The sequence below is a fragment of the Anolis sagrei genome, chromosome 1 (assembly GCF_037176765.1).
Source record: "Anolis sagrei isolate rAnoSag1 chromosome 1, rAnoSag1.mat, whole genome shotgun sequence".
Lineage (NCBI taxonomy): Eukaryota > Metazoa > Chordata > Lepidosauria > Squamata > Dactyloidae > Anolis > Anolis sagrei.
Window position 1 is genome coordinate 206,128,806 of NC_090021.1, and position 23,319 is coordinate 206,152,124.

The 23,319-nt window shown below is 38.6% G+C and overlaps 1 protein-coding gene across 1 annotated transcript in view; it reads right to left on the reverse strand.

Annotated features, from left to right (window-relative positions):
* Nucleotides 1–23,319, reverse strand: part of KIF5C (kinesin family member 5C) — a 101,320-nt gene that overhangs the window by 37,464 nt on the left and 40,537 nt on the right. Inside the window, exons 4-11 of the mRNA XM_060776445.2 lie at nt 21,916–22,020; nt 14,572–14,620; nt 12,969–13,024; nt 9,680–9,767; nt 7,442–7,566; nt 5,424–5,528; nt 3,839–3,987; nt 802–950 (exon numbers count right to left, since the gene is read on the reverse strand). Coding sequence (XP_060632428.1) covers nt 802–950; nt 3,839–3,987; nt 5,424–5,528; nt 7,442–7,566; nt 9,680–9,767; nt 12,969–13,024; nt 14,572–14,620; nt 21,916–22,020 — 826 coding nt within the window. The remainder of the gene's footprint in view (nt 1–801; nt 951–3,838; nt 3,988–5,423; nt 5,529–7,441; nt 7,567–9,679; nt 9,768–12,968; nt 13,025–14,571; nt 14,621–21,915; nt 22,021–23,319) is intronic.

The window sequence follows — 23,319 nt, forward strand, 5'->3', positions numbered from 1 at the left end:
AATGTACAATTTTTTAAAAAATGAATTATTCCCCCTTTTTGACAAATTATTAACTCAGTTCATAACTAAATCAATTTTAATTTGTTAGTTTATAATGCAGCTTTGGTATAACTTATAATCACTCAAAGTTGTTTGCATGGTAACTATGTGTGAACTTCTAAATATACACAATAAGAAAATCCTATGTAATTCCATTCATGTGTTTATTTACTTTTGTTCTGTATTTTACTGGAATGATCATTTGTGTACTTGCAATGCAGCAGCTTCTGAATTATTGCAAAAGCTGTAAAGTTTGTTTTTCTGTTCAGACAAACAAGCCAATTTGCAGAACCATGGATGGCAATCAAATTTCAAACCATATTTTCTGATTTGAATTTGTTGGAAGACAGCAAACAATAGTTTGCCAGTTCAGACACCTTGCCAAAAAAGAATTTAGTTTCCTTATCCATAGTTCAGCATATCATCTGTACCCGAGTTTCCTGTTTTAGTGTAGGATGCCACGCCAACAGTTTCAAAACCAACAGTTCATGATGCCAAGAATATTATTAATGGCTTTAGCACAGACATCTCATCTTGTTTTAAACCAGAATTTCCCATTATGCCCAAAATGAAAAGCTTCAATTTAAACCTTGTTAACTGGCTTAGGTATGAAGTAATTCATCACTGTAATAATGCTTTGCCTAATCAGGAAAGTTCACTGTAATTTATTTGCTGTGGTATTGCAATTATTTGGCAATCTTCCTTTTTAATTTCAGAGCCTAACAGCTGCCTAGTAATTAACAGTGGATCATGATTTCTTACCATTTCTCCACCTGTTCAGCTCCATCTCCAGATGCTGGATAACATTCTTTAGTGTCTTGTTTTTTTCCTTCTCCTTCTCATACTTTTTCTTCCATTCTTCAGCAGTCAATTCAAGGTTCACTGAGACAGTGTTCTTAATAGTCTTGGCTCTATACAAAGAAAAACCAAAGCACTAATTGGGTGCCCACAACATTAGCCAATAAATATTGTTTAATATTACATCCACAGTTGAGCTTGGTTTTCGGTAATTCCCGCAAGGTAAACTTTATTACAGTAAATACAAAACTTGGAGTGTTGAAATAAAACCTCCTTTAAAACAGAGGAGAAGGAGAAGGAGAAGGAGAAGGAGAAGGAGAAGGAGAAGGAGAAGGAGAAGGAGAAGGAGAAGGAGAAGGAGAGGAGGAGGAGAAGGAGAAGGAGGAGGAGGAGGAGGAGGAGGAGGAGGAGGAGGAGGAGGAGGAGGAGGAGGAGGAGGAGGAGGAGGAGGAGGAAGAGGAAGAGGAAGAGGAAGAGGATAAATTTAAACCTTATTTCCCCAAGGGGACTCAGGGCAGTTTCCAACATATAAGGCAAAACATTCAATTGCCCCAAAGGAAATCCATACAGATAAAGTAAAATAAACATCATAAAACATAAAATTCTACTAAAACATACACACCCAAAATTAAAAACCTGCTTTCATTATAACTCCATCAGATGGGTTCAAAATACCAATGGCCAGCAGATTACAAAATGGATGTGGCCAACTATAAAGGGCTGGGCAAGGAATAGTGCAACAGTGTATCATAGGGTTGAGGCAGTGGATAAAGTGCAGAACCAGATTACTATCTGATGGCCTAGGGAATAATCATTCTCAAAAACCTGCTGGAACATCCAGGTTTTCAGGTCCCTACAGAAGGAGGACAGTGTGGGGGCTTGCCTAATCTCCTTCAGGAGAGAGTTCCAAAGTCGGGCCACCACCATGAAGGCCCTCTCCCTCGTCCCCACCAATCGTGCTTGTGATGGTAGCAGAAGAAAGAGGAGGGCCTCCCCAAAAGAAATTGATTTTTTTATCTCAATGTTATATTAGTAGTAGTTATATTCACATGTCTTACTCAGATTTTGAGACCAGTTTAATGTTCACCCTACTGCTACCTCTTCCATGTTGAAGTTACAGTCTACACCAGGCATGGGCAAACTTGGGTCCTCCAGATGTTTTGGACTCCAACTGGCTGTTAGAAATTCTGGGAGCTGAAGTCCAAAACACCTGGAGAGCCCAAATTTGCCCATGCCTAGGAGAAGTATGCATGAATCTGACAATCTTTCAGTCACCTTTTGATTTTGTTCACTTTCTTAAAAAAATATAGGGCTTTTACAGGAAAATGTACACCCATTTGCAGGTACATTTCTTCTGATACACAAATATTTGCATAACAGGTGTGGTTTTACAAGCAATTTTCTTGACTTTCCCTATACTGGTTTTACTACAAAGAAATGTTGTGCGCACTTTCCTTTAATATATATACATATTTCAATGCAATTTTTTTGGCAAACAAAAAAAGCTATCCTGTTTCTTAGTTCATGGACTTGGTATGCTTTTATTACAAAATGCAAACCAAAAATATTTCACTCCTATCCCTACTAAAAAAATAGATCTCTCTGGATTCAATGCAAATACTTCTAAATACAGCTGCATTAGAATGTAACAGCAATGAATACAGAATTTTACATTCAGAAAAGGCTATTAATAACATTGTAGTTCTTTCTGATTTATCCACATAATACATCTCAAGGCTTTTTTCTAGTTAGGTGATTTATCATTGAAATTCAATTCTTTCCTATCAATGTGGGAGCTGGCATTTCTATATTTAATAAGTGGAATTATCAGCTGTGCCCTGTTAATTTGAAACTGGATTGCAGGTCCTCTTCCCTCCAAATAGATCTAGTACTCTGTTGCTTTTAGTGTTGGCTTGTGAACACAATGGGCACACAGACACACATACACCCACTATCACACATTCATTTGGCCTTGAATGCATTGTTTCAGCTGCATCTACCACAGCCCATTTTAGCCAAGGCTGTGTTGATTTAGTCTGGTCCAAAATAGATCTGCCTACCAAATGCAAATCTCATATTTTGATGCTGAATGCAAAAAAGGAAGGGCACTGTCAACAAATAAGAAAATTGGTATGATAATGTAACTGTATTCTGCTTACCTAATCAGAAAGTGACTCACATGTTAAACCTTTAAAGTGATCTTCATCTTCTGCCCTGACAAAGTACTTTTGATTTTAATGCTGGCTCAAAAATCAAAAATAGAAGGTTTTGAGCTTGGGAAGTTCTAAGTATGTTTAGATATATTTGTATATCTGATTCACACATTTATTATGAGGACAGCTATTCACACCAACATTGTTCCTGGAAGATCAATAGAGCCACACTAGGCTCTAAGCCAGGAAACCACTGGTGCATAAAATTAATCACAAAGCAAGTTCTTTTGCTGCATGTGCAATTTTATTCTTGAGTGCTTTTGAGCAGAACTGTTGCAATATCGCTGTTGTTTGCTGGCAGACAGCTTCAGATCTAACCCCAGCAATCTTTTCTTATCCAAATTCGATTTATTAACTTTATTTCCTCCCAGGACATTCTCAGTTCATATCAATCATTTCCTTATAATTATTTCCAGTTTGTATTTCTCACTAGTACTCCTAGTGAGAGAATGGAGCATATATTCTCACAGCAATAAAATTTCTAAGCCTTGATTCACTTAGAAATTCGCTTAGATTATCCTTTAAAAAATTTATAGCAGCGCTGTATGTGTATTTATTTCGTATTAAGCCTCATTGAGTTTGATGAGACTAACTACAAGGTAAACATTAACAATTGCTGAGTCAATGTAGTTTTAAGAAATCAAAAGAAGCATTTATTAAGACATTTTTATTGAAAGCCATGCCAGCATGTAAATCTAAATATTTTTTTTTGAATCAGTTGAGTCAAAATGCAGTAATCATAATAAATAACAGGTGTAATCTCCTTAGAAACCGACATGTTGGCTTACCTTTGTCCAAACATTAGAGTAGATTTGGTTTCCGCTTCATTGAAAATGGATGGGGAACAACAGATGACAATGGTGGTTCTACAATTCCCACCTAAAGAATCCTGAAGAATTCGGGTCATCTTGCTGTCTCGATATGGGACGTGTGTTTTCTGATTAAGAGATGTGAGACCCATTTTATAAACACCACAAAATATAATTCAGAATTCAATTAATCTCAAATACATAAGACTATTTTCAAATTTCTAGGATGAGTATGCAACGTTGAGATAAAATACACTGCTCTTAGTCTTTGTACTGCCAATTGCTATAAAGCTGAATGGACATGAAGGTGAAAGTGGATCCAGTCAACACTAAGCATATTTTCTTATCACTTGGCAAACAGGAGAAATGAAAACAGAATAGTCATCCACATTGCTGGACAGAAAGGGGATATTATTTTGTCTTACACATTAGATCTCAGTTACATCAACACACAACCAAAAGAAAGCTTAGAAAATTAAGAGCCTTATGATGTAAGCATTGCAACCAGCAGGACACTTGGGCTCCATCTACACTGCATTATATGGACAACGTGGACCAATTGTTGTTGTTTATTCGTTCAGTGTACTTCCGAGTCTTCGTGACCTCATGGACAAGCCCGCACCAGAGCTCCCTGTCAGCCATCACTACCCACAGCTCCTTCAACATCAAGCCAGTCACTTCAAGGATACCATCCATCCATATTGCCCTTGGACTGATATAATGCAGTTAAACTATTTTATATGAGCCTACACTGACCATATAATGCAGTTTCAAACTACATTATATGACAGTGTAGAAAGGGCCATGGATTTTGTAACACTCTGCTTTTGAAAAACTGGAAATTACTAGTTAAAATAACTAGTTGATCGTATTTAATCCTTCTCTCTCACAATTGTCAGAATGTCTCCTAATTACACTTGAGACACAGCAAGAGACCACTCTTTCTGCAATGTAGCATTTTTGTTGCTAATTTACAGTAACACAAATATGTCTTCACTAAAGGGAGGAATTTGACATGATTCAATGCTGTCTCATCATGCTAGGCAGAGGGTGGCATCCATGTCAAAGGGGCACTTAATCCATCCAAAGGTTTAATATGAAGTTTCTGTCCAAGGTGCTGAACCGTATCCCAAAGTTTGGATCAAAATGCGCAAAGTAGATTTGTGAGTCCACTGACATGGAAAGCACCAGATGTCCAAAACTCATTAGGAGCAGCTCCTCTTAGCAGGTCTCGCTATTTCAGCTACAATGAAGGCACACACAAACACAATGTTCCATGCTGACCTATGCAGCTGAATGAAATTTAATATGTTACCACCGTTAAAAGGATAATATTATTTATTTATTTATTTATTTATTTATTACATGCAAATACTTCCTGATGTCCTCAGGCGGTATGCAGACTTCAGGACACCAGGGGTGTGTGTGTGTGTGTGATTTTTCCTTCCAAATACAGCTTACAATGCAGGCCTATGCAATAATAGCTGGAAGACTCAGAAAAGAATCCAATCCACCAAATTATTATGCTTTCAAACATTCTTAAAAGAAAATGGGGATTACTTACCGTTCCTTCTGCCAATGCCGAGATCACATTGCCCAAAGCAGACAATGACTTGTTAATATTTTTAGCTTCGTCAAGCACAGAGCCCTCTGCCCCAGTTTTGCTGACCTGTCCAAAAAGAATAGTTACTGGTTGGACCCTTGGAGATAGTTACAAGAGGAAAGTAGCACTTAAAATACATTATCTTCATTTTACCCGACACAGAAAAACAACCAGCCTGCAAAAGATTTCCATAACACCTTTTCTTTGTTTTTTAAGTGAATACAATATGTGTGTAATAAATTTATTTCATTGATAGCATGAGATTCCACTGAAAGCATCCTATCCAGGTGGCTTCCAAACCTGGATCTGCATTACAAAATTTCATGGACTTTGAAGTAATACTTCATACATCGAATGCTCTTTTTATATACAGAAGAACCAGCCAGCATATTAAAAGTCAAGAATTGAACATATTTTTAAGTGAGTTGCTTAGATAGTATGGCATAAAGCTGCTGCCTGTGTAATAAACAAGAAAACAAACAAACATGCTCTGCTAATCCAGGCATGTGGTACTCAAAGTAAATAAAATTGACAACTACCAAGGCGAACCAAAGCCTCAGACCTTAATGCCAGAAAGTAGAAGGTGCTGGCAAATAATGACTGGCATGCTGTTAATGATGGTGGCCAAAGTCCAGCTTACGTCATCGTAACCCATTTTGGGAGGTTTTGTGGAGGTCTGAATTCTGTACTGATTATGTAACTTCCAAAATCTCCTCCAATCCCCTCTCTTCAAAGTGGCAGTCCCCAAAAGATGGCAATTTCTACATTGGTGAACAATAGAGGGAACAGTAAAGAAGAATACACAGCAATAATGTCATCTTCGGGGACCTTCCAAGGACCTCTTGTCCTGTCATGATGCTTCCACAACGCATCAATTGGGGTACTTTAACTGTGCTTTTCCTGAATGGCAAGGGGTTGGACTAGATGGCCCATGTGGCCTCTTCCAATTCTATGATTCTATGGAAATAGCTGCATGTGTGTTTTTCCTGCTACTCCTTATCCCCAGCAATATAAAAATAGGTATCTTGTGGCAAAGGGGGCTGACACACTGACAATATAGATTTTGAATGGCTGCATCCAGATATGTCTTTTGGTGCATGATCTAAAGCAACTATTATTACTTAAAAACTTTATTTGGAAACCAAAAATAGAAAATTCAATTTAAATAGAAAATTTAAAATATCAGAATATTGTAATATGCCTTATAAAACTAACTTATCAAACTCTGTTGGGGAATTTAAAAATAATGAATTTAATTATAACTACCTTTCATGCCTCTATTCTCTTCAAAAGTCACAAAAGTACTTTTTAAAATCTAACCCCCCCTCCCCCCCTCCCGCAAAATAGGCAAAATGATTCAGCTCTGCCAAGGTTATATAGCTTCCATCCATTTTAGTAACATTACATTATCAAGGGGAAATTGAGAGAAGTAATATAAGAGAGACAACTGCAACAATATTATATACTCATTGCTTTGTAATATTTATATCCCATTTTTCTTCTAAGCTCAAGATATTGCTTCTTCCCTTGACTTATCCACAGATCATATAAAAATCCATAATTTTGGCCCCAAAATCTGCCCTCGGCTTATACGTGAGGTGAGTACATACAATAAAATGCCCTAAGTGCTTGTTTGGATCTTGTGAATGAAACCAAGATTGTTTTTCAATTTTTGATTCTGTCACCACTTCACTTTATAGCTCTAGCAGTCACAGACTGATCTGAAGAATAGCTCAGAGCAGATAGGATATGCAGTTAGCGTAATTCAGAGTGATTTGTTTAATACCTCAATCAACACTACAAGCCATCCTCACAAAAGGCATAAAATGTATCTTAGGTAATCTTTTTAATCTCTGAGTAAGCATTTAAACACAGCAGTTAAAAGTTAAATATGCATGCCATTGGATTCTAAAAATTACTACCATCACAAACCACTGAAAAATCAATACTTTTAAGTAGAACAGCAACATAGTCATTACCTTTTCACTCCCAGCCAAATCTACCAGATAAAGCTTTCCACTGAGTTTTTTTTCAGTTTCAACATTCTCTTGCTTGATGTTAATTAGGAAAATACTATGACTTCTAGAACTGTGTTCATTCATGTCTATGAAAAGAAATCCAGCACATTAGTAATGCCTTGAAAAAAATATCTAAAGATTAATGCCTTATTAATGACTAACTTTGGAATTCATTCAACATTCAACAAAGCTGATGAAACAACCAAAATATTTGTAAAGAGAATTTGAACTGAACATGGGCTACTCCACGGTGAAGACAATGCTGACCAGGACTACAACTCTTTACACTCTTTTTTTCTGCAGAACAACAAATGTGGCTCGAATGAAGACAGGAGGTCAAAATGGATTCTAAATATAGAATGTAGATTAAGCAAATGCAAGGAAGGAGGGCTTTTGAAGTCTAACTTAATGGAAAGACTCACACACAAAGAGTAACAAAGTAACGTTAAGTAGATATATAGTAGATATATATGATGTATCATAAATGTTTAGTTGTCTGTGCCCAGAATCATTCCTGACTAGCCACTGCTGAAGCCATCAACCATAGCCATAAGCACATATTCGCTGAGATTTTTTTAAGCTGTCAAAATGTAAAGTCCAGCATCTCTGTGAAGACAATGGAGGCAGCCAGACATTATGTATATGTATGTATGTGAGTATGTGTCAATTTGACTGTCATCATCCCCATATACCCTGCAGTCAATCACTAACTGACCTGAAAGCCACTGTAGAATAGGAAATGGCTTGCATGCAGGGATGTACCAGATATATGAGCTTTATAATAACAAATAGGATTTGTGGGTTGTTGTAGGTTTTTTCGGGCTATATGGCCATGTTCTAGAGGCATTCTCTAGAATATGGAGGAGAGAATGCCTCTAGAACACAGAGAAAATGCCTCTAGAACATGGAGAGAATGCCTCTAGAACATGGCCATATAGCCTGAAAAAACCTAGGAGAGAATGCCTCTAGAACATGGCCATATAGCCCAAAAAAACCTACAACAACCCAGTGATTCCAGCCATGAAAGCGTTCAACAAAATAGGATTTGATTCCTAATAAGAATGTTTCTTGGAAGTTAATGTATCCCCAGTGCAAACAACATTTATGAGTGTTATAGTCAACATGTTTTATGCTCTTTGTTATCACTTCTATTCAATTTTCTGGCCATACATGCACAGAACCGCTTACTTTTAAATATGTGATGTTGCCGGCATTTAACACTAATTAAGGGCATTGTTCCAGGTTGCTTAATTAAAGACAAGTGTTCCAAGTAAAGTGGCTTCAAGAAAAGGCACAAAAGGTGCCACTTCACTTTTCCGAAATGGTGATGCTCATCCAGATATTCCGGATCAGCATTGCTGGGTCTGCATGGTCAGCTGCCAAGATGGCTTAGGGGCTGGATGTCATCCACGCTGCATGCCCCAAGTCAGCTCAGTGTCTGGATGGTGGCCACATGCCCAAGCAGTACCCAAAGTGGTTTGGCACTGCTAGATCACCCCACTTATCTTGCCCCCATCGTTCTGGGCTTTGCAGTGCCCACCAGGTATGAAAATGGTAAAGATTACCATTCAGCACCTGTAGTGATGATACCCAAAGCAATCAAGTGATGCAAGAGAGGAGAGAAAGGAAAGGAAGAATTGTTTCCTCCTTTCACCCCTCGTTTCTCCTTCTCGGTGACCAGAGCAATTTTCATATCCTCAAGGCCTAAAACGACATGGCAAGATAGGTGCCATCCTGCGGCCCCAGGGAGCCTGAGCCTAGGGAAAGCATTAACTGGCCTTGGCCCATGTTAACCTGAATTAGCTCCATGCATCATGTAGCCGCCAAGGAAATGGTTCACCCTCAACCCCATTTTTGGGACAAAGCATTAGTGAAGATGCATCCAGAGATATAAGTAGAAGCCTGTGACCGATCACAACCAAGATGGAAATTCATTCAACTTGTTTCAAATATAAAGACAAAAATGTAGTCTCGTTTTTGTTTATTAATCATAATTTTGAAAATGTCTTTCAAGTCACAAAAACTAGTTATTTTACCCTATGTAGCAGGGATTTGAAGCATAAGAAATCTAAGCTAAGTTGAAAAAAGTAATCAAGTAAATAAGATAATTGTATCACTTTGGTATCATAGCAGTTTGTGTAACACCAATACATTTAGTATGGTATTTGTTTTTTTAAGTAGAAGTGCAGAAATGCTTACTTGTAACAGCTACATGGCGATTGGTTTTCCCTTCATCAATGACATCCATAACTTCTTCAGGACTAGACACAAATCTCTCTGTACAACCCTAGAAATGTAGGGTATATTATATGTCAGACATTGTGGAAGAAGCAACACAACAAATCCAACACAATAGCTGTACCTGAAGTCAACAGTTTCTTCAGAGATCAGAGCCAAAATTCTGTTTTCAAGCTGAAAACTATAGATGCAGCTATTGAACCATATATCAGAGAACTGAAAACCTTATTTAAATGGATAGTTTCAAAAGAATGTAAAACAAAAACATTTGCCAGATACATTTGCTGTGAAATTGGTATGATTGCTCACTCTTCAAAATCTATGTAATGGGCTTAGGAAAGAACAAAAACACCAGGATGCATGAGATGAAACCTGCACTGCTGCTGAATCAAACCACCTTTTGCATTAATTATTCCTTTTTCTTTCTGCCATATAATGAAGCAAGAGATTGATGATATGTAGATGTTTCAAAAGTAGGCTTGTGCAATTTTGACCCATTTTGTGTCCTGGCTTTTGGTGAGGGGCCCCGATCAATTTTTGGGAGCTTCCCGAAATCAGAATGACATATATGTTTTTACTCTGAGGTGCTAAAAGATCGATTTTGGATCTGCCCATTGTGTGTGTGGGGGGGGGGCTTCCTGGGCTCCCCTTCCCATCATTTTAGGCATTTAAGCTGTTTCTACTCTAGAGGAGAGGTGCTCAACTGCAGACAGGAGCTCGCTTTAAGGAGGCTTCTTACCTGTTTCTCTACTCTAGAGGAGAGGCGCTAAGCTGCAGGCAGACACGCATGCTTTCTGGGCTTGCACTCCACACACGTACTCTTTCCAAGACAAGGAGGCGGCTCACGAAAAGCAAGCGAGGAGCCACAATTGACTCCCGCTTGCTTTTGTGTCAAGCTGATTTTTGTACCGGGAGGAGGCTTCCCATTACATGTTCCCAAAGGTAACAAAAGTAACGAAAGAACAGATGCAATGAAGGAAAACAGATCTGCACACAACTCTACTAGAAAGAACTGGACTATTCTATGAAGAGAGAGTTTTTAGCAACTCCTCAAATTTCTGCTGTTGGTGAACTGAATTGAATGGTATATGTTTTCAAATGTGGTATTAAATACAATTGATGTAAGGAATTTGAATTTCATAAGTATGCAACTAGAAATGTATTATTGTTATTTGTGCTTATTCTAGAGCAGCCTCTGAAGAAAGTCAATCAGCAATATAAAGACTGGGACTTTTTAGGTTTTTACAAAACTGGATAATCATTTAAAAAATAGAAAAATAAAATGCTACCACCAATAAAAAGTCTGGCTTTAACTAAAATGAATTAAAATGGTCAATCAGGCCCATTCACTAGAAGTATTCTTAATTTTATTAATGTATTATATATTATAATTTACTTGCAGGTGAGTTGTAGATCAAGATATCCAGTTAATATATGTATGTGTGTTTGTATATATATTTATATATGTATGTGAGAGAGATTCTAATAGAATTGGAAATAACACCAATATGTTCTTTAAGTCTTCATTCAAGTGAATATTAAAAATGAAGGATTTCTTTTATATGCATTAAATATGAATGAACTGCTAAATTTCACTGGAGTGATCTAAAATGAAACAATTTTAAAGGGAAGGAAAGAGCCAAAAATTATTAAATTCCATGAATATTTCAGAAAGGCAATGCTGAAATATAAAGATAATTGTGGTTTGAATTCTTAATTGTAGCAAATTATTCTATTTCATCCTCTAGAGTCAGAATGTCTATTGAAATATGAATAACATGTTGAAAACAATTAATAATGATAAAAAATAATTCAAAACAGGTAGCATGTTTTTACAACTGCTTGGGAATGGTTATGGAATCTAATAAGGAAAGCATGTCAAAGGTATAAGCAAATACTTTTTCTTTCAGAAGAGAGAGTGTTGGGGAAAATGCTGTGATGAACTGAAAATTGTCTGCTTGGAGAGGATGGGCTAATTTAAATGTATCCAACTATTTTATTTTTATACAATTTTTATGTTTTGCATTCTGGTGGTTTAACATTGCAAATCCTTCTTAGGAAATTTGCTGTTATTGTCTGGTGCTTCTTATTAGTTTACTAGCTTGGGTACCCGATGATGCTGGGGTTACTTGAAAAAGTCATTGTTTGTTTTTGGATGTTTGGTAATATGAATTTGATAATTTGTAACATTATTTATTAGAATCAAAATTAGTCTTTGCTTTTGTTTTTTATGAATGCTACCATTAGAAAATGCATAAGTATGTGGGTGAACTGCAATTCTCAAAAATTAAAACTTGGCTATGTTGGTCTGTGTGCCGAGTTTGGTCCAGATTCAGTTCACAGTGCTCTCTGGATGTAGGTGAAGTACAACTCCTACATACCCCCTCCAAAGACCTTCAGTATTTTTTGTTGGTCATGGGGGATCTGTGTGCCAAGTTAGTTTCATGTCTATCACTAATGGGGTTCAGAGTGCTCTCTGATTGCAGGTGAACTATAAATCCCAGTACCTACAACTCCTATACATCAAAGTCAACTCACCCCTCCAAGCCTCTTTAGTATTTTTGGTTGGTCACGGGGGTTCTGTGTGCCAAATGTCAAGATCCATTGCCTGTGCAGGATGAACTACAACTTCCATCATGTTGAGTCAGTCCCCCAAACCCCTCCAGTATGTTCAGTTGTTGATCAATATCTCTGTTTACTTTGTGCCATAGATAAGAGTAGAAAGGGTTTATGGTAGAGGCAGTGGGCGGGATCATGCAAATTCCACGCCAATCGAAATACTGAGCTGTCTGTGGTGGAAGAAAAACAGAAAATCTAGGAGGAAATTGTTCCCAAATGAAAACATTCATTTGGTGATGGGCAGTATTGTGTTTGTGGAGGACATTGGCAGGCCTCTTATACATGTTCATGGCACTTGCTATAACCTGCAATGTCATTGGAGGGAGTGCAATTGGTGTCTCCTGAGTGGTGGAAGTTATAGCTGTTTGTGAAAGTGGGAGCCTGTCTGTGTAAGTGGGCACCCTAGTCACACACACATACACATACATATTTTCACTTTTATTATGTATATAGATTTGATATTTTAAAATGTATTGGTGTCATCTGTGACTTTCTGCTTGGTTATGTTAAACTGTCAGTTAAAAAGCTGGCATGCATATTTTTAAAAGGAAATAGAAGCAATACAACTTAATTTTGATTGTAATTAGCATGAAAGTATTTAAACAAACTGTACATGAAAAATTGCTTTTACCTTGACATATGGGACTCTGTTCTTGTCTTCGTGAACTGCAAGGTTTGTCTTTGAAACTAAAAACATAAAGATAGTATGTGAATCTGATGAGCAGCAAGACTAATCTAAATACACAATAATTCAAACAGATCCTCCTATAGAAGAAATCAGTGGTTTAATTTCCACAAACCTTACTCAAATATGGTACCAAAAGTATCATGATTGTGTTGCTATGAGTTTTCCGGGCTGTATGGCCATGTTCCAGAAGCATTCTCTCCTGACATTTTGCCCACATCTATTGGAGGCATCCTCAGAGGTTGTGAGGTTTGTTGGAAACTAGGCAAATGAAGTTTATATATCTGTGGAGTGTCTACGGTGAGACGTTTGCTTGAGGTAAGTGTGGCTGTTGCAATTGGCCACCTTGATTAGCATTGAATGTACTTGCAGCTTCAAAGCCTGGCTGATTCCTGCCTTGGGGGATCCTTTGTTGTATTAGCTGGCCCTGGTTGATTCTGTCTTGAATTTCCCTGTTTTTGAGTGTTGTTCTTTATTTACTGTTCTGATTTTAGAGATTTTTAAATAATGGTAGCCAGATTTTGTTCATTTTCATTGTTTCCTCCTTTCTGTTGAAATTGTCCACATGCTTGTGGATTTCAGTGGCTTCACTGTGTAGCCTGACATGGTAGTTGTGAGAGTGGTCCAACGTTTCTGTGTTCTCAAATAATATGCTGTGTCCAGGTTGGTTCATCAAGTGCTCTGCTATGGCTGACTTCTCTGTTTGAATTAATCTGCAGTGCCTTTCATGTTCCTTGATTCGTGTTTGGACAATGCTGCATTTGGTGGTCCCTGTGTAGACTTGTCTATAGCTGCACGATATACGGTAGACTCCTGCAGAGGTGAGAGGATGCCTCTTGTCCTTTGCTGACATAGCATTTGTTGGATTTTCTTAGTGGGTATTAGATAGTTTGTAAGTTATGTTTCTTCATCAGCTTTCTTAGGCGGTCAGTATGGTAAGAACACTTTTTCTCAAGGTCGATTGAATGGCATTGATTAGATCAAACTCTCTATTCTTGGTACAATATTTAGCTGATTTCAAAATCTGCAGGACAGGGGCTGCAGGACAGGGGAATGCAGAAAGGGCAGGCTATGGTTTTTGGTTTTTTTTAAATGTACTTTAATTAGTCACTAGGATAGTTCATGTTTCAGTGTGTTTCCTGTTCCTCCTGTTGCTGATTCTGTTCCGATTATATCACACCCTTATAAGGAGACACCCCATTTGACCCTTTCTCTTCTACAGTCTGACTCTGAACAAACCCAGTAACAAGGCAAAAACCTTCTTATGTTAAACTGAAAAGTGATCGATTACAGCTCCTGTTTCTACAGTCCAGTAAGTAAAACAGTTCCTTGATACAAAATGTAACTGGTTACCAAAGTCACTCACTGCAAGTAATTATATGCTGCACAGGGATATTATTCCAGGCAGATATTCACATTCAAATATTTCAGAACTATTCTTTCTGTTGCAAAGGCTTATTCAATTTTTAATTAATCTTGTAAAATAAACTCACTGTAGTTATTAGAGCTTAGCTGTAGGGTTTTTCTTAAGATAAGAAATCCTCCTTACCATCCAGCAAGTCCCTTATTTTGTCCAAGTAAATCTCAAAATAGGACACCTAAACAAATGAAAACACATTGTTATTAACATAGCAGTTTGGAAGAGGCTGGAACACTAACAAGTATATACTACAATTTAAGAAAGCATTTTTGCATTCATACCATAGCTATCAATCAAATATTTTTTTAAAAAAACAAGTTTACAAATCCTTTAAGAGTACAAGAGGTGTTTGGTATTTTTTAGTGAGCCAGGAAATTCAAAGCATAGCCATGTTCACTTAGGGCAGGACTTCTTAAACCTTTTCCACCCGTGACCCCTTTCTGCCAAAGTAATTTTTACATTACTCCAAGAATACAGGTATATAAAATAGGTATAATAAGCAAACATTTACTGATATCAAGTCAGCATTTGCATGGCTTGCTAAACAGGCTGATTCTCCTTTTTGCTGAATACAGCTGAAGCACTTTCGGCAGAATCCACTGTAAACACGGCACGTTGTTGCTAAAAGGTATTGTAAATGGGTGATGTTCAGAAACCTGTTACTGTTGCCATATTTTCATGATTCCAACTTTGAGCTTTAAAAAGCCCATTTGGATCGGGATCCATAGCGTCCCCTCCGGAGCCTCTCTGAGTCCCCTCTAGGGTGAGATAGAGTGGTGTAGAAATAAATAAATAGTTTGAGAAGTAGTGGGCTAGAGTATCAGTGTGCTGAGGGCCACCATAGATCAGTGCCTAGTGCTGCAACACCTTGTGGAAAAATATTCCTCCCAAAACATAACCTCACTGTATGCTGCTTTTATTGACTTTAAAGCAGCATTTGATTCCATCTCGCGAGTTAAACTTTGGGAAAAACTGGAGAGTTCCACAATTGATCGCCGTCTACTATATCAAATATGCCAACTTCATGAAAAGACCACACTCAAAGTAAGATGCAACCCACAGGGCCACCTCACCGAGGCTGTTGAAACATGCAAAGGTGTCAAGCAAGGCTGCATTCTGGCCCCTTTGCTGTTCAACTTCTATAGAAACTCCATAGTGGACCAGCTTCAAAACATGGACTTCCACCCCCCAAAGCTGGCGGGAAGACACATCTCCATCCTGCTTTATGCAGATGATGCTGCTGTACTCTCTAGAACACCCATTGGGCTCAAAAGAGCTTTGAGAGCATTAATACAACATTGCAACTCAGATCAGCTCCAACTCAATTACAATAAAACTAAAATCATGGCTTTCGCTAATAGGCCCAGGACTTACTCTTGGAGCATAGATGGTCATTGAACAAGTTACATCCTTCAAATATCTAGGTGTAGTTTTCCAATCTAATGGTAGCAGAAGAGCTCATGGGGATCAAGTATCCAACACCGCGCAGGGGAGCTCAATTGCCATTCTTAAATATCTTAGGACAAGAGGGGGCCACTTCACACCGGCAGCGCTCAAGCTGTTTGAAGCCAAGTCATTAGCCCAACTCTTGTATGGGGCTCAGCTGGGCCCCTTCCCCAGTTTTGCCCCATTAGAGCTGGTTCAGTCCAAGTTTCTGAGATCGGCCTTGCAGGTCCCTAAATGCGTTTCTAATGCCACCCTGCGACTAGAGACGTGTTTTATGAGAGTGGAGGCCAGGGTGTGGCTTGCCATACTCAACCTCTGGCTCAGACTGTCCCGTGCACCCCTTGGCCTTGCCCCACTAACCATGGAGGATGACTTCCAATCCACATGGAAGCAGGCGGTAGCATCCAAAATCTCCTCATTGGGATTTTCTCCAGGTCTACTATTAGCTATGGATTACAATCAAGCCAAAGCACTTATTAAACAACGTATCACAGACACAGAGCGCCAACTAGATCTGGCCTCGGCTCCAAGCTTCCTTATCAGTGAAGACAGCAGATACCTTGCCTCCCCTATGGCATATTTAACATACTTAGAGGTTCCTATTCATCGAAGGGCTTTCACCCTGGCCCGATGCCACGCTCTCCCATCAGCTGTACTCGAAGGCCGCTACCGGAAGATCCCTTTCCCAGAGAGGCTCTGCCCCTGTGACTCGGATCATGTAGAAACAATAGAACATGTGCTCCTTCAGTGCCCGTTCTACAGGGATATCTGTGCCAGGCTTATCTTACCTCTGATAGACAAGCACCCAGGCCATTCAGGACAATTTTATACCTCCCTGCTACTGGCAGATACTAATTCAGCTACAACATACAATGTCGCAAAGTTCTGTGCATCAGCATACAAAATCCGCCAGGGAATGACTAGTTCCAACAGTCAACTGTGTGTCCAGTAATCTTCTTCCCTGGATCTACAATTTGGTGATGGATCTGGGCATTGTATGTTTTTACCCTGTTCCCCCTTCTGCTCCCTCACCCATATTGTGTTTTTAGTAGTTATATTTATATTTTTAATGTACCAAACATGCCAGGTTTGTCTGGAAATGTGACACTATTTCCTGTGCTGGTCAATGACCGAAATAAGTATTTTGATTTGTGTGCTGAGGGATCTTCTAGCACCTTAGATACTAAGAGAAAGAACTAGGTAGCACAAGCTTTCACAGACTAACCTTGTGTCTACATATGCAAATAAAACATACCTCGAACCTGCCACAAGCAATCCAGACAATGGACAGCCAGGTCTGTAGCAAAACTGCTTCTTCCAACCTTTTAACCAGGAAGTGTTTTGGATGTGTGGAGAGCTAGGTTGGGATAAATCCAAGGTGAGACACTGTCCACTGTGGTTTCACCAGCCAAAAGAAGCTGCCCAACAGAGTATTGCTGTCAATATCATTTCTGGTGATCATGTGGCTGAGTGCTCTGTTGTAACTTCACCAGAAGTGATATCACTAGGAAGTCTCTGTTGGGGAACTGTGTTTTGGCCAGTGAAACAGCTGCCTCAGAAGTAGCGGCAAAGAGGACAGGCTGATACTCCCAGAAGGACAACTGACTGGTTGTATGAACTGCAAAAATGCTTCAAGGCACTTCCACACCAGTCCATGTGGATTCCCCATAGTATAGCTGGGAAAACTGGTGTAGTTTTTCATCTGGTGTAGATCCAGGCTTTGTCAGCATCAAGACCTAGGGTCCATCTACACTGTAGAATTCCCTCAGGAGTTGAAGTTTTGTGAGGAAACAGATGCTTTGGCAGAGAAGAATGACCCTTTGAGAATGACCAGTTCTAGCTCAGCCCCAAACATTGTTGAATATGGCCTTATACTTCCTACCTATTATCCCGGTCATCCCTCTAGTAGGCCCTGGAATTGAGCAGCCACAGACCCGTACCTGCTATTGTTGTTAGCCTGTTATAGCACTGTACTTAATTCCCGGTCCCTTCATATTTTTGAGTTTGCACAAGCCTCGGCCCAGCCTTTTAATTGTTCTGAACTGGCAGGATTATTTTTAATATATATGTGTTATTGTGATAATTTTATGCTTATGTTTTGTTAATTTTATGTCATGCTGTTTACTCTGTATGTTTTGGTGATGTTACCTGAGTCCCCCTCGGGGAGATTGAGTGGTTTATAAATAAAGTTTATTTATTTATTTAAGGCTAAAGACCTCATAAAGCTACATCTCTTATGATTCCATAGCTCCAAGCCATGGTAGTTAAAATGGTGTCAAGCTGCATTAATTCCACAGTGTAGATCAGACATGGGCAAACTTGAGGCCTCCAGGTGTTTTAGATTTCAACTCCCACAAGTCCTAACAGCCAGGAGGACCAACGTTTGCCCATGCCTGGTTTAGATGCACCATTCAGCTATCGAAGCTTATCGTACCAACTTTTTTCTCTCAGTCTTTCAATTAATATAAGATCCCTTTACATACTGATAAAATAGGAAAGGCATAGTTTGGGAGAGCAGAGATGAAACATTCTTCCAAAACAAAATCAGAGCTTGGAACTTTACTGAATGGAGAACATTCTTCACCGGCTGAGCAGCGCATTCCTATTCCCAAGATTTTAACAGTCTAGTGAGTGTTACTCTACTATTTTTACACCTATATTGTCATTACCTCCACACCTTTTCTCTCCAAGGATCTTCCCAAAAGCCCACTGGTGGCTTCAATTGCCTTCCACAAAATTACAACTTTTTACATTTGACAGTCATGTGCAGTTTCTTCTCAAGTATAATTACACTCATAGGAATGCTAACTATTTTCAGGAAAATGCAGCTAGTGTTACATTACAGATAGTGTTACATTGCAATGTGTTGTGTCTGGGATCTAGAAAAATAAGAGTCAAACAAAGAAATCACTACTAAGCTCAAAGTATATGATAAACCCCAGTATTCTAAATATGGACATTTACTTCCTTTTGGAGGGTAGGACTGTGCAACTGTATTTGTAACACATCTAAGCTGCCTCCAAATTTTTCAGATCTGGCATAAAAACTATCTTTTATTCCACATTTTAAAACTGCATTTCATGGTTGAACAAGCTTCAACTGTGACAATATTTTATCCAGGCATCATGTGGCTATTTGGTGGAATTTCCCACATCACAGCCAGAATGCCCATGCTTTCAGATGGCAACTCTCTTGTGTAATCAACTTGAACAATAATTCAGTACCATTCAAGTGCATTTGCTGTCACAACAGTATGAAGCAAAGTCAATTGTTATCACTGCATCACATGGGGGGGGGGGGGACTGAAAGAACTGAATAGACTAGTAACAAACAGTTCTCTTTCTCTTTTAAAGTGTTATTTTATTATTGTACTCAGATGGGATAGAATGAGTACTGTAAGGTTCTTTAGAATATTTACCAAAAAAAAAAAGATTCCTTGAGAAATGTTGACTGAAATATGTGTGTGTGTGTGATTTTCCCACTTTTGTGGGGGTCCTACACCTCTAACCCCAGCAAATGTGGAGTGTTGACTGTAACTGGAGAATATCTGCCAGTAGGTTCAATGTGATGGTGTGTTTAAAACAAACAGTCATCCCTTATGTAACACCTGGGTGTTTACATCAAATAACTTGTATGGCAGTTGTATGAAACTTTTGCAAACTACAATGGCCTTGCGACAGCTGCTTATACTGGAATCTGTAGCTTGCAGCTAATCCTTAAATTAAGTAACATGTTAAACACATATACCATTTTCCAGGTGTAAAATATCCTCTCATCCCCATTTAAAACTTGAGATTACATGCTAATTGTGGTTGGCATTGTTCATCCTAGTAAGCAGAATGCTTACCATGATGCCATGCAAAAGTGAAGGGAACCCACAAAGAAATGGCACACTCCCAACTCTAACCTAACAGAAGGTTGACAATGTCAGTTTTACACCTAGGGGGTGTGGCATATATACATGAACTGCCTGGATACATTGCTTCAAATGATATCTCAGATGTGTCCACCAAGCCTTCTGAAAGTCTTTGCAGCTGTTTGGTAGACACATACTTGAATTATAAAAGTTGTTAAAATAATGTGTCTATCCTACCCACTTACGAGATATGGCCTAAAAAAGTGATGAGACTGGGGGTTTTTTTTAATCATGAGTTTTATTCTGTGTTCAAATCAAGGCTATCCCCTTCAAAGCCGTTCCTTTGGGCAGCCACACAGCAATGGAGCTGTTGTTTCCATTGTTCATAGCAGGCTTCTCCTGGAATGTGTTTCAGCTCATTAGTTACTTTCCTCTGCATATTATCCAAAATATCAAAACGGTGTCCTTTCAGGTGGTTTTTGAGTTGGGGATTGAGATCTGGAAAACAAATCTGGAAAATTGGCTGGGTAACCAAAGGAATGCTTTTTCTGCCAAAACATTCATTGATAGAGACTGCTGTGTGACATGGGGTTGTCACAATGTTTGAGGTGCACCATCCAAGAGCATGCAACGTCTGGTTGCACACGTGCCACCTTCTTCCTGAACCATTCAATGCCTTCCTGATAAAAAGTTTGATTGACACTTTGTCTTGGAGGCACAAATTCCTTGTGGGCTGACTGCCAAAAAACAAATGAGCATCGATTTGATTTTTGATTTGCTTATTCCCACTTTCTTGGGACGGGGAGAGTTTCCAGCGTGCCACTCCCAAGTTTGGCATTTTGTCTCTGGGTTGCACTTGAAAATCCATGATTCATCACCTGTAATCATGTGACTGAAGAATTCTGGCTCCCTCTCAAGATGGTTCAGAAGATCAATACACAGGTCCCTCTAATTGCCCTTCTGCTTAGTTGTAAAGATTTTTGGAATTATGTCTTTTCTGCTGTCAATTTTGTAATGCAACTGACAAACACAACTTCATATCCAATGCTCTCAACAATTGTGTTGCAAATTCAAATTTGTACTGAGTTTACAGCAGGGGTTACCCTAATTGCTATGTGAAGGTAGAGGTAGCAGCATTGTTGCATTGGGCACAGCGTTGGCAATCTCATTACTTTTTGTTTTGCTGTATCTTGTATACATCCACACACAACATACACATTTAGCCTTCACCAGTTAAGCTGATGCTGGCACCTTGCTTTTCATTGGGTTCAAGTAGTGTTTCTCACAAGTGAAAATATACAGAAGTCACTATTTCACACCAGCTTTGGTGAGTTATGACATGTCTAACTCACCAAGCAAAGCAGTAAAAATCATGGAATCTATTTCACAAAAAATTAGTGGATAAGCAGCATCCTTAATCCATCAAAACACAATTTTTGTTTTTGTTATTAATGTTTTAAATATGCATTGGTGCAACATCTAATTACCTCAATGCTATGCCAATTGAAGAAAACGCTATGGGCCTGGTACAAAGATAATCCTGACATAAGAGCCATATTTGGCTCAATAGCTCACTCCAGGATTATCTGACAGCCTCTTAAAGCTTTTAAATACAGCCGGTGTTAAGATGTACTAAGCTCTTAAGTCTTGATCATATCATTATGACTGACATGTAACAACTTTCTTTTCACAGCAAAATGCAGAGTGAACCAGTTCTGAACTGGATTGTTTTGAATCATTAAAAGAAAGACTGTCTAGGAGACTTTTACAAATTGGATTGCTACCATTTTCAAATACATGTACATTTTTGATACTACTGCTTGAGTGACATATTTGTACGTTATCTTTTGGCAACAATAACTTCCTTCAACATATACAAACATATTTTCAATTATAAAAAGCCAATGTTTATAAAACTAATTTTCATCCTCTATCAAAGAACTCTTTGCAGAGGGGCAGAATGTTATTCAAAATTGCTGAAATATTGGCAGGATAGTTCTTTTTCGATCTGAAACATGGTGGATCCAAATGTGTTTTTTTAAAAAAAAAAAACAAAAAACTCAGCACTCAGCTAGGAAGAAGTGAGAACTTCTAGAAAATCATAGCGACTTGACACCAGACTCAGCTTTTTTTTAACTTGACTGTTATATAACATGTCATTTTGCATTTACCTTTATGTGAAATTCTAGGTTTTCATCCATGGAATAGATGTGATCAAAGATGTCATGTGCAATTCTTGGAATTATCCCCATTAGCTGTGGGTCGTGCAACTTCCCCTAAAGATACAAAGGTTAAAAGAGTGAGTTAAGTATATTCTGTTACTGCAACAGTCTTGTGAGAACAAGGATCTGCACATTTGGTTCATGGCAAACAATGTTTATTAATTTATGCTTATTTCACCCATTCACAATTCAGATCTAACATCACATTCACCATTTCCTGGGTAGAGAACCTCAGAATTAGAATACTGACCTCTCTAACCTACTGGTATATTTTCAAAGGCAAAGAAATACAAACTCATCCAAGAGAATGAAGAGTCAGTCTCTTCATTTGATTCTGGCCCAGTTTACCTGTCTGAACATATCTCCCTCTATGAACAATCTCAGAGATTAAGATCATCTGGGGAGGTCCCATTCTTGGTCCCACCTCCTTTGCAAGTGGAGTTGGTGGGGACGAGAGACAGGGCCTTCTCAGTGGTGGCTCCTCAGCTCTGGAACTCCTTCCCCAACAAAATTAGATTGGCACCCTCCCTCCTGGCCTTCAGAAAAAGAGGAAAGACTTGGCTGTGAGGCCAAGCCTTTGGGCAGTGAGCAGTACAAGGAATGTGCAATAGATATATTTAGAACAGCCTGGACCACAATTGTTGGATTGTGTGATTTTAACCATTTATATTTAAATGTTTTTAATTCCAAGTTTTAATGTTAAATGATGTCATGTTTTATGATTTAATTGTGTTGAGAACCACTTTGAGTCCCCTGCTGTGGTGGGAAAAGCAGTATACAAGCGAAGTAAATAAATAAATAAATAAATAAATAAATAAGGCCTTTGCTGTATACTTTTTTACAGTTCAAAAGCAAATGAAGTTTCTGTGATATATTATAAAGACTGGACTCCAGTGTAGATGGAAATTAATGGAAAATGGAACTGTAATAAATCTGCAGGTTGTTCTTTTATCTGGGCATAGAGCCAGCAAATGCTGCATGGCCAGCCCTACCGGTAGCATGCATAGTCAGCTTCCTTTTGCTTTATTCAAGGCATTTGAAGATGAAAGACCAGAACATTTTTCCTAGTTATATGTCATTCCCCCCCCCCCCCCCACTTTCCCTTTGGAAACAAAATGAGTCAGAATAACGGGAATGAAACAGTACCCCCTTCTTTGCTTTTGTAGCCAAAACATAATGAACACATATCTGCAGTATGTCTGCAAAAAACCAGAATGGAAATGTTCCAGTTACCTTTCTGACTAAGATATGGTTAGAGAGACAGCATTGCCATTGTCCTGGCTAAAATATAAAGATCTGGATCTGACAGTATTACCTGAAAGCTGGGGAAACACTCTGAAGAACAACAAAAGG